The sequence below is a fragment of the Vespula vulgaris genome, chromosome 10 (assembly GCF_905475345.1).
Source record: "Vespula vulgaris chromosome 10, iyVesVulg1.1, whole genome shotgun sequence".
NCBI lineage: Eukaryota > Metazoa > Arthropoda > Insecta > Hymenoptera > Vespidae > Vespula > Vespula vulgaris.
In genome coordinates, this window is record NC_066595.1 from 2,634,231 (window position 1) to 2,647,500 (window position 13,270).

General features: G+C 30.9%; 1 protein-coding gene across 1 annotated transcript; it reads left to right on the forward strand.

Moving 5' to 3' along the window:
• On the forward strand, window positions 1-8,086 carry LOC127067094 (progestin and adipoQ receptor family member 3). The gene is given in 9 exon segments (XM_051001623.1): window positions 1-130; window positions 3,517-3,631; window positions 4,197-4,215; window positions 4,217-4,354; window positions 4,497-4,634; window positions 4,636-4,650; window positions 4,969-5,248; window positions 5,754-5,918; window positions 6,391-8,086. Coding segments are annotated over 8 exon segments (975 nt in total). The 3' UTR covers window positions 5,894-5,918; window positions 6,391-8,086.
• The last annotated feature ends 5,184 nt before the right edge of the window (window positions 8,087-13,270 follow it).

Sequence of the window (13,270 nt, forward strand, 5' to 3'; positions counted from 1 at the left end):
ATGAAATTACTGGCAGGTGTGGAGAAGGTGAGCGACCCAATCGAGGACGAATTGCCTAAAGAAAAGCCACACAATAATAATGAAGTTGATACGATACAAGATCATCTTCAAGGTCTCATCAGAAAGGTCAGTTTGTATTTCATTTTTTATTTTCTTTCTATATCTCTCCTTTTCTTTTCTTTTCTTTTCTCTTTCTTTGCTTTTTCAAATCATCTAAAAAGAAAACAAAGAAATGAAACAAAATTAATACCATTGTTTTTATTTTTCTTCACTTGTTCTCTTTCCATGTAAAACTATTTTGAATTATTCGTATTTCACTCGAAGGAAACAGAAGGAAATCAATATTTATCGTTTTATGTACATTTCGTTCACTTTTTTATCGTTTTATTGTTCGTTTTCATTTAAATTCAAAACAACATTCATCATCGTATTCGTCAAGAACGGATATTCCAATGAAACCGAACGAAAGGAAAAATAATTTTTCTTTTTTTAAACAAAGATCTTTTCATGTCATATACGTCGTCCTTATTCATTGATTTTTAATTTACATACAAACAAAGCCAATATGAAAACGATTGAAGTTTCATAGAATATTCTTAAGCTTTCACGAAAGGCCTTCAGATGCAAAATGACGATATACACGATACGCTCCGTTTCTCAATGTCACATTCTTTTATAATTTTTAATTTTCCATGTTTGACGATTCGCTTTATTTATTTATCTTTTGGACAATACCGAATTGTGTGTGTGTGTTAAAACATCTGCATTGGTACATCTATTACAGTCATTGAATCAATAAATTTTTCAGAGACGTTTAAGTCGATCATGACCGAAAAAATTACTGCAATGGCGACATTCTTTGCTATGTCTCTATATATATCTATGTGTGTACATATATATGTCTATCTATGCACATATATACTTACTTGCTAGCCCGTTGGCATAAACTTGACACACTCTGATGATAGACCGGTCCCGTTGTGGCCTACTTTAACGCTTTCCTATCTCGCGATATAAACATCCGTATAGACACGATCATATATTCACCTTTCTTATTAACCTCATTTTCTTAAGTTTGTCCTAAGAATCCTTACGGTTAAAGGAGTTTTCAGATATTTTTTTTCTTCTTCTTCTTTTTTTATATCGGAATAGTATCGACGCTTGATTAGTTTTTGGGATTACTAGGACAACCTCGTCACCAGTAACAAGTCTATACATATGTAAATATATAATAGCGATTGTATAAATGTTAAGGTAATTTGAAAAAAATTTATTTTATATCCTTTAAGAATTAAATTTGTACATTAATGAACGTAAAAATTATTCGCGAAATTATTATCTTTTTCTGTTTTTTTTTCTTTTTTTTCGAATTGACCTCATATAGAATATGTTCGTAAGCAGATAAATATAGCATTTTGTTTCGAATTTTTATCATTGATGTGTTTTTCATAATTTAAAAACGAAAAGGAATGAAATAAAAATAGGGAAAGTCGCGAAAATGAAGTTTCGTTAATTTTTACTTTCGAGCTATTCTATAAAGTATAGATTATGTATATATTTTATTATAATAAATAATATCGTAATGTTATCATAATCTACTATACCATATATCTAATATTATATATATATATATATATATATATATATATATATATATAAAGGAACAGAAAGTACTATTGTTCAGAAATAATTAGACTTTTACCTATTATCAAAAAATAAAAATGACGAAACTCGTATTTACCATTTACTTAATTACGTTGGTCATTATTCATTAAAGCGCGACTGACGTTTGCACGCTAATGATGTCTGAGGTCGATTGGAATTACACAACAAAAAACTTTCTTGATTTCCGTCCCCCATCTGTTATAATAATAATATAAAAAGACATTATATTCATTTCATGCCAATGTGACGAACAAAGCCTCGATTCTTTTCATTGTTTATTATATATATCATATAATATCATATATATATATATACATAAATTATGATATCATAAATTATATATATTAGATATATTATATAATTAATATATATATTATTATATATATATATAAATTTTTAATTTAACACATATACATATATATAACATTATATATAATTAATATATATTACATATATCATTTTTATATATATATATTTATCACATATTATGCTTCATGTATATATCATATCATGTAATTCTTTTTTTTGATTATAAAAAATTTGGAACTTTAGTTAATTAAAAAACTTAGTAAATTAATAAATTAAAAAAGAAATATATACATATGTGTGTATCTGTGTGTATCTGCATTGTGATCGCATGGTTGACTTATGATATATGTCAGTGATCGTCCTCTAAGAATTCTCATTTCTATTTTTCCTTTTCTAATCGCATTTCTTCTTATATAATAGTTGCAATGGTTGTAATGCTAATGAACTATGATTTTATAGATATATATGTACATACATACATACATATATATTCAAATACAATATTACACACGTATTTATGTTACGTGATGCAAAAGTCTCCATTGTTAACTATAAATAGTATGGGAATAAAGAAGAAAGGTACAAAAGAAAAAATTATAGAAATAATTAAATATAATAAAGAGAATTGATAAGTAATTTTAGATATACTTCCTTTATGATTTTACACGTTGAGTGTCATCCATCGAATTTTTTTTATAATAACATATATTTAATATCGTCGCATGAACGATCGATCATTTTTCTTATCGATTTTTTTTCCAAATTACATGTTTTATTATTTTCATATTAAATTATATTATATAATTCGTCAATGATTTCATTTTTTAATCACACGTGAAATATATGATACAACGATTCAATGAGGACGCAGGGCGAGTATGATAAAATATTTTTATCGCGAATAAATGTATATTTGCGAATTTCTCGTTTGAATTATTTTTTTTAATTATCATTTTTTTCTTTGTTTACTTTATTATACTAGAATATGTGTATTATTATATAAGAAATAAAAAATATTGTCTATACTTGACAGTATATAATCTCGCTTTACGAAAGAAAATATGTTCGACTTATTGAAAAGTACAATTCAATAAGTCATCATTTGCAAATTATTAATCGTATTAATCACTATTTTTCTTTTCTTTCTCTCTCTCTCTCTGTTTTTTTCTTTTTTATAAGCAACCATCGTAAAATCATTTTGTTATCTCTTTCTTTCTAGAAGATAAAAGACAAAGAATGAAATAAATAAAAGATAGAGAAATAAAATAATCGAAATAATGTATTGCTATACAGTAAAGTTATAAATTAATAAAACAAATAGAAAAACCTATTCTATTTTTATATCGATATATACATATTACTATATCTATCTTAATACGTCAGACCTATGTAAAATATTTTTCGAAAGGGAGAAAAAGAAAAACACGAATGAGAAGAAAGAAACTATAATAAAAAAAAAAAATTGTTAAATCGATATTTTTACAGTGCGATCATGTTCCGGCGGATTCTTCGATCAAGGCTGACATATCATTGAACAATAAGAAGCAAAATTGAGACGATTGTTAGCATTTAAAGATGCACCCGAATACCTTCAGCATAATCCTTACATACTTCATGGATATCGGGGATACTTAACTACAAAATTATGTGTCGAAAGGTATCTATATATTTTCATACTTACATACATACATACACACATACATACATACATACATACATACATACATACGTATCTAGGAAGTCTTAGAAGTATGTCATTTGCATGAACGCACTCGTGAAACCTTGATATGTGTCAATCGATCGCGAAACTTTGACCATTGACCTTAGAAGCTCGACGCCGATAAGAAACAAATCCTACGGAAAAATAAGACAAGAGAAAATGAAAAAAAAAAGTAAGATAAACGAATCACTTTTTTTTAATTCTAATTAAACAAAATTTTCTTTTCTTTTCTTTTTTTTCGTTCTATCGATCCTCTTAAAATTTCGAGATTTTCGTTTACGAGCAAATTCGTTTCTTTCTTTCTTTCTTTCTTTACTTTTTCTTTTTTTTTTTTTTCTTTCAATAATATTTTTAATGAACATATTTTAATAGAAAAAGAAAAAAGAGAATAAAAAAGAAATCGAATAAAAATGAATAAAAATTTTCTTTCATTTGGTCTCTTTATTTGATGGAATTCAGACGATTCTATTTTTTTTGGCAATATTTTTTTTTTTTTCGGTAGTATATTCGGGTGGACGAACGGAGACGATCAACATATGGAGTCACATCTTCGGATGGATGTTGTTCTTCGGTTTGACCTTATACGATCTTTGCTTGTTAAATATACACGCGCCATTCGGTGACAAAGTGATAGTAGCTCTATTATTGATCTGTTTTCAGGTAAATTAATTATTCAATTAAATCAAATGAACGTTAAATTAACTAAACGAAAATATCTGCTTCTATCATTCTTTTTCTTTTTCTTTTGCTTTCTTTCTTTTTCTTTATCTTCGGTTTGTCTCTTTTTCTCTCTTTATCTTAGGTATGCATGATCTTATCGTCAGTCTATCATACATTCTCCTGTCGAAGCGAGAAGGATTATTGGTGTTTTCTGTCTTTCGATCTCTTCGGCATAGCACTCAGCCTGCTATCGATTTACATGTCCGGAGTTTACTATGCCTTTTTGGTGTCACAAGGTATGTAGAACGACAACGAATCTACGGTATAATTAATGCAGATAATTTATCGCAATTAAATTATTTCTATCCTCGATTTGTCACATCGTTCAATAAATAATCCGAGCTCTCGTGCTTCTTCTCGTTCATAGATCTCTTTAAAAAAAAAAAAAAAAAGAGAGAGAGAGAGAGAGAATGATCGAAATAAAAAATTAATTTTTTCGCAAAGTTAATCGTAGGATTGACGTTTTGTTAAGATGCAAAAAAAAAATGAGGGTATATTTAACAATGTGTAACAACGTTATATATATATATTAAATATACGTATATATTTTACAGGATCTACAAAAATTTATATTAGTGACAGTCCTAGTTATATTTCTCTTCGCAATGATACTACAGATACCGAAATTGAATGTTAACGGGAATGTGAAGCTGGTTGTGTTCGTAGCTTGGGCAGTTTATGGAGTATTGCCAACGCTGCATTGGAGTATAGCAATGGGTGGTATGGACAATCCGATCGTTAGATTGTTACTACCAAGGGTACTTGGGATGTACACCATTAGTGGTCTAGCATTTGCTATATATTTGACAAAGATACCTGAACGTTTCTTACCTGGTAAAATATTTTACAATATATCTATTTATCTTTTTTCTACATTTTTTCCCTTCTTCTTCTCCTTCTTCTTTTTTTTCTTTCACGGTTCAAACAATCAACCAACTTTCTAATATATGAATTTTCTTTTTCTTTTTCTTTTCTTTTTTTTTTTTTTTAATTTTCTCTTTTCATCATCCTAAAAGAGAAATCTTTCTAGATATGCCTCGTTGATCATTCTCTCTCTCTCTCTCTCTCTCTCTCTTTCTTTGTCTCTGTCCCTGTCTCTCTCTCTCTCTCTCTCTCTCTCTCTCTCTCTCTCTCTCTCTCTTTCTCTCTCTCTCTTTCTACGAATAATTCTATTTAATCGAATTCATTCGTTCTTTTTGAATAAGAATAATAATTGTATTTCCTTTTCCTTTTTTTTCTAATTATCCTTTCATTCTTCTCTTACTTATCTTTTTATTTTATTTCTATTTTCTTTTTGTAATTCGTTTTTCTCTTTTCTTCTTTTCTTTTGATCTTTAAGGCTGGGTCGATTACGTTGGTTCGTCTCATCAATGGTGGCACGCGCTGGTCGTGTTAGCACTTTATTATTGGCACAATACCGGCATGCTCTATGTCGAATATAGGATGAACCACGGGTGTCCGGCTAATATGAGATTATGACATACGGATAACGACGATCCGTCTGGTCAGTACACACATATATATAGATATATATGTATATAATACAATATAATTATATATATTATTTTTTATAATATATATATAGTATATATATAGATAGATAGATCATTTAGATCAAACATAACATAGCCGATACATACAAATTACAATTCTTTTCCTCTCTTTCTTTTTTTCTCTTTTTAATTTTAATTTAGACACATATCTCATCGATCTATACAATATAATATAATTACATACATACATGATTTTTCATATACATATATAGATCATTTAAATCAAACATAACATAGCCGATACATACAAATACAATCTTGTCCTTTCTTTCTTTCTTTTTTTTTCTTTTTTTTCATTTTAATTTAGGCCAACTTTTTCTAATAAACATATACATACACACACACATATATATACCTTTACATAGATCGAAGAATAAATCAACTTAAGAAGTAACTAAATCTTTCTTCTTCATCACGTTTTAGTACCGCGCTTCAGTATGGAGTGTGCTTGCGCGATGGAGATGAACTTCGCTTGGCTGGCTTTGCAAAAGCAATTGTCCTCATACAATTTTGACGAGGGTATCGCGAGTGTCTGCTTCCTGGAGAACCCATTCAAGATCTACATGAAAGAATAGAGAAGAAAGAAAGAGCTGGAAGAAGACGCGATGGAGGATGGTGACGGGTGGGAGAGAAAAAGACGAGAAAGGAGAAGGGAAGCAGAGAGGGAGGGGGGTGGGGAGGGATAGGAAGAGGGATGGGTGAGATAGAAAAAGGAAATAAAATCATTTTCCGGATATTGAGGACGACGTCGCGAGAAGAGAATTTTTCTCACACAAATACATGATTCAGATATATATTGATACGTAGTTAGAGAGAGAGAGAGAGAGAGAGGGAAACAGATAGTTAGATAAAAGAACATACAGCGCGTACACGATTGATCGTCAGAAAATAATTTCGTAGTAGAATTTGTGAATAAGGTGTCGATTTATAGACTGTTGTATTTTTTTTCTTGTTTCTTCTTCTTCTTCTTTTCTTCTTTTCTTTTTTTCTTTTTTCCTATTTCTTCCTTTTCCTTTTTTTTTTTTTTTTTAATTTTTGATTTGCAAAAATCTGCTTCGGCGACGTGAAAAACAAATATGGCGCGGATCGATGGGACTGAGAGAGGGAGGAGATGGGGTGAGATAGAAGAGGAAAAAACTCGAATATTCAGTTTTTATTTCTTTTTCTTCTTCTTCTTCTTCTTCTTCTTCTTCTTCTTCTTCTCCTTCTTCTTCTCTTCTTTCTATTTTATAATTTCTTTTTTACTCTCCGTCGAAAGTGACGTCCTTCTCATCAAAACGTTCATTTACGATCTTTTTTTTTAGTTAACGGAAGGGAACCAATACGGAGAGTAAACAATTTTTTTTCTGTAATATAGAGTGCTTTTTTCATCGTTTTGAATTTTTTTTTCCTTTTTTTTTTTTATTTCTTTTAATTTCTTTTCTCTTTATCTTCGCTCATCTTCCTTTCAAAAATTATTATTTATAATATATCGATAAGATGTAAGGGGTTTCTTTTTTCTTTGTGTTTCGTTGGATTTTTTGTGCGTGTGTGTTGCTCTTTACGGATTATCATTTTATTACATATTATGTGTTCTTTTTCTTTTTTCTTTTTTAACATTCGATCAGCGCGCCTCGCGTCAAGCTTTTCATTTTCTCGCAAATCACTACGTTACGTGTACTATTCGCATTTCTTCGTAGTTCGTCGATCCGTCGCAAGGTGCGCGGCATTTACATTTCCTCAATCTTTTATTCCGAGATTCTATTTATAAACTACCGTTTGGTGTACACGTTATTACGAGACGCATAGGCGATGCAGTTCCTAGAGAAATATATACACACACACATATATATATATGCATATTACAAACACTTGTTACTTCGATCGGCCGGTCTCATTGATTCTTGACGAACTGTTTCCGTGCTGGTACACTATTTTTCACATTAAAATTTGTCTATGAATTTTAAATATAAATAGAACATTATTTTCAAATATAAATAGCGTGAAAGGAAAATAAAATAAAATAAAATAAAATAAAATAAAATAGAAAAAAAAGAAAGAAGATATGACGCATAAAGAATTTATTGATAATAACGATATGATAATTTTCAATAAATCTCTCGTCCTTCGATCATCCTAATATTAATTTTTCTTTTGATATACTCTTGTTAATTATCATCAATTCGTTTAGTTAAATCAACCGTATTCAATTTTTAAAAATGAAAGTAACGAATAAATTTTATTTTTATAATTCTTCCTCGTTGACATTAATTATGTGTATTTGATATATTTTAATTTTTAATTTTTATTACATAAGCAGAAACTTTAATGTTAAATTTCTTTATCGATATACGTATCAGTGCCATCTGTCGGAACGATGTTTGTAATACCGAGTGTCGGTATTAAGTACCTTCCGAGTTAATACCTTCCTTTTATCATTATTAATAATTCTAATTTCGTTTATTTGTCACTAGATGGTACTCCAAACGAGTTCGAACGAAAAGTGACTTTTAATAATTTCGCGTTACCAGTCCCGAGAGATGGCGTTGATTTGTACGTCGATAAAGAAGTCTGGAAATATCCAATAAAAATTATATTACATACATTTAATCAATGAAAAAAAAAAAAAAAAGAAAAAAAAAAGAAAAAAAGGGAGGTTTGTTTAACGAATAAATATTTAATTGCAACATATGTTACTTTCAATCGGTGTACGTCGAAAAGGTAAAAAAAAAAAGAAAAAAGACGAGAAAGAAGAAACGAGGAAAAACGTGATAATATATCACGCAATAATAAAAATAATGATACAAAATTTCCAATTTTACGATCGGATAATTACGCTCGATGAAAGTAATAAATCAACGATCGTGCAGAAAAAAAAAAAACGTTAGCAATTAATTATCGCTTTAGTAACAATTTTTCTTGGAAGGGAAGGAAATGAATAAATTGATGAATGGGAAAGAACGATTTAGAAAATCGTCGTAGCCTTGAACTACTTGTTCTTAGATGGATGAAGGTGTCCAGAGAGAAGAGGAAGAGCTGATCCTTCCGCATTTACTGCCGACTGCTTTCACTTTTCTTGGATCGACCATGCGTTTAACAGCGAACGCGCGCCGCGCGGCGATTCTTTACTACGGGTGAGAAAGAAGAACTCGAGACGAGAAGAATTTACGTAGCACTTAATCCCGCCGCTTAGAGGCCTCGCCAGAATCACCCTACTTCACATTCTTGCCTACCTATTCTTCTCTCTCTCTCTCTCTCTCTTTTCTCTCTCTTCTCTCTCTTTCTCTCTCTTTCTCTCTCTCTTCTCTTTTACTTGCTTGCCTGCTAGCTTCCGACGCCACTTATCATCGTGGATCTCCTTTTCTCTTTTCTCTCTTCTTAAAGTTCAAACCTCAAGCACCTCGAGCACTCGACCGAGCTTCACCCCTCGAAAATTAATACTTTGATCGTCACTCGACTCGGTCGATAAATTGTTTTCTTTCTAACTGCGATAAACATTTTTCTCCCTTCTGTTTCTGTTTCTTTCTTTCTTTCTTTCTTTCTTTCTTCTTTCTTTCTTTCCTTTTTCTATTTACTTCTCTTTTTCTTTTTCTTTTTCTTTTTTTTTTTTAAACACATTTTGTACACGTTTCTTTTTTTATACGCGTATTTACCGATTCTCTTGACATTGGCTTTGGTATAATTTTTCTTTTTTTTTTTTATAAGCTGATTAATATATAATTTAATATAATGAAATATGCACGTATATATGTACGTATATGAAAGAATATTAAGTTATGTTAAAAAGATTTTAAGAAAAATATCAAGTAATAATTCCTATTTTTTTTTTGTTTTGTTTTAATTTAAAGAACGTACGATTCTGATTTCTTTCGTTTTTAATTATTATTTCAATGTACATTAATTGGTATACCTAATAAATTGTCCTCCCAATTATATCCGATATATTTTATTTCGAGATAAAATGAAGGGAGGTACGAAGGGGTTTCCAGGTTCGAAACCAGCCAAACGTAAACGAGCCTTTAATCGCCGAGAGTAGTAAATATTATAAGGCGCGTAATCGCCATGATCGCAGAGAAATGCTTACCGCTACTAATCTCCAAACCCGTAAAAGCGATTTTATATAGTCGTTCACTTAGGATCCACGTGTTCCTTTTTTTCTCGTTTTTAATTTGATTGATTCGATACATTTAATTTGATGTAATTTTTTTTTTACATTCAATTAATCGATCAATATCAATAATATCGTTTTATTATCGAATATCTCTATTTTTATTTATTAATTAAGTCTTTCTTTTGATCCTGAAATATTTTTCTTAATATATATCTATAAGCACATCGATTGCTTTCGTTCTTTAATTAGTTCGCAAGTTAAATACTTTTTCTCTTTTTGCTCTTTTTTTTGTTTCGTTTTTTTAATTATTAAAAATTTTTTATTATTAACGTCATAAGTACGTTCACTCATCCCCTTTACGTTCGTATCGATCGATAAATCATTAACGATTGTTATGCTTGAAATGTCATAGTCCTCATTTATGAAACTTAAATGTCGAACGAACAAATCGTGATAATAACGTTATCTCGAATGAAAAAAAAAAAAGAAAAAAAAATTCGACCTACTTTGCGTCATTCTAAAATACTTAATAATTATTTTCTTCTTCCTCTTGAAACCTTGCAAATCGGAAAACGAAGGTCAATAAAATTCTATCGATCGATCGACTATATTCGAACGTATTATAAAAATTTCGTCGAACGGCGGAAATAAATCTGACAAAATCTACATTTCCTTTATCACCCTCTGACCCAACCACTAACCAAAAATCTGTATCGAACCAAAAGGAAAAAGAAAAAAAGAGAGAAGACAAGACAAGACAAAACGAAACGAAACGAAACAAAACAAAACAGAGAAAAGGAAAAGAAAGAGACCCTTTCAAAAATAAAAAGAAAAGAAAAAAAAAGAAAAAAAAGGAAAGAAAAGTGCCAAAAAAGGAAGGAAAAAGAAATAAAGGTGATAGCGTTATTCGAGAGCGTGACGTTTTAAGAAGACAAAGAGAGAAAAAGAGCGAAAGATTGTGAGAGGAAGAGAGATGGCCGTGGAAGAAGAGTGTCGTCCAAATAAGGAAAGGGAGAAGTAAGAAAAGGGGGATGAAAACGAGGAGGTGAGGTTCGGGCTCGTCGAGCAGATGAGATAGGATTGAATGGACGTCATGAAGGCATGGGATAAGGTGCCGAGAGAGAAGAGAAAGAAAAAGAGAAAAAGAAAAAGAAAGAAAAAGAGAAAGAGAAAGAAAGAGAAAGAGAAAGAGAAGGAAAAAGAGGAGCTGAAAAAAATATATAAAGAAAAAGAGTGAGAGAGAGAGAGAGAGAGAGAGAGAGAGAGAGAGAGAAAGAGAGGGACGATGAGGAAGAGGATGAGAAAGGAGTACACGGGCGATGAGACGAGCTGGATGAGATGAGATGATAGTGCTGCATGTTGCGCGTGCGCGTACCGACTCAATAAACATCAGTAGAAGCCTTGGTAAGACCCTGCCCTGCGCTCTGGATTACCAGCCCTACTTTCCTTTATTTTCTGGATGCAATGCTCCCGGTTGGACGAACCAACCCTATCTCTTTCTCTCTTTCTTTATCTCTATCTATCTATCTCTATCTTTATCTGTATCTTTATCTCTATCTTTCTATATCTCTCTCTCTCTCTCTCTTTCTCTTTGTCTTTCTCTCTTCTTTTTCTTTCTATTTGTCCCTTTCTCACTCTCTCTTTCTTCATCTTCTTCTTTCTTCCTTTTTTTATTTTTTGACACCAAACTTGTCACCCTTTACGTACTTCTCGTTTGATCGTTGCGCAAAGGGCAAGCGGTTCTTGAACACTGTCTGAGATTTTGTTTTATTTTATTTTATCTTCTTTATTTTTTGTTATATGAAGTTTCTTTTTTTCTTTTTTTTTTTTTTTCTTTTGGAACGGAGAGAGACAGGGAGAGAGATAGAGAGAGAAAGGTTTATACGTGATTACATCTCAGAGAATTTTCTCTTTTGTTTAATTACTTTGAATAGTTACGTTCATTTTAATATATATATATATTTTTTTTTTCTTTTTTATGGGACAATACGTTTGACAAGATCTTCATGAAATTTGTCGAAGTTTAATAACCCCTTTCTATACCTACTTCTGTCGATATTTATAGTCACGCTTATTCTTTTTTCATTTATCTTCTCTCGCCGTCGTTTTCGTTAGAAAAACCCGAGAAAAATACGATTCCAGCTAAGTTTACCGTCCCTAACTACCACTATCCTATCGTACCCTCCGTTACTCTCGTTTCTCGCATCGCCGATCGTCCGTATAAAACGAGAAACGGACTAAATCGACTAATCCGATCGATTTTACCCACGATAATTTTATTAACTTGACGAATTATCTTCTATACATATCTATATCATACATATATATATATATATATATATATATCGACATACATACATACATACATATAAAATATATATACATATCTACGTATACGTTCAGTAATTTCGTGCATTCTCGTTGGATTTCTCGGAGATCATTCGTCAGCCCTCGAGTTTCGATTTTCATTCTTTTTTCTTTTGTATTTTTTTTTCTTTTCTTTTCCTTTTTTTGAATATATTGATGTCAGTGTTGAAAAATCTACAGGCAATGGTATAAAAATATAAATAATGGGGATGAACGTCCGTAGTGTAACATGTACGATATTTGTGTGCATATATCTACACATATATGAACAGAGAGAGAGAGTGAAAGAGAGAGAGAGAGAGAGAGAGAGTGAAAGAGAAAGAAAGAGAGAGAGAGAGAGAGAGAGAGAGATGCACACAGATAGAGATCCCTACCTTGGATACTTCCCGAAGAGAATTCGTGAAATTCGAGATTGATCGCAGTGCGAACGTTCGCGCAGTCGCAGGGCTCTTCTCGTCTCTTGCGATGCAACGAGGAGACGGACGATTTGAAAGGAAAGAAGAAAAAGAAAAACAGGGATGGAGAATAAACAAATGAAATTCCAACATATATATATATATATACACATATGTAACAACATATATACATATGGATGCAGGACGTATTGGGAATCATGGAAATTAGAAATTTAAATAGACACCTGATTTGAAATGAAGAAAAGAGAAACGCAGTAAGAGAAAGGGAAAGAGACAGAAAGGAAGGAAAGAGGGAGAAAGAGAGAGAGAAACAAAGAGACTTAAAGAAAAAGAAAGAATAGATGAATGAAATGTCGTAGAAAACGCATAAATATGTACCTGTATACATATACATGCTGAATATGTTTAAAATCATTTAAATAAATATTCG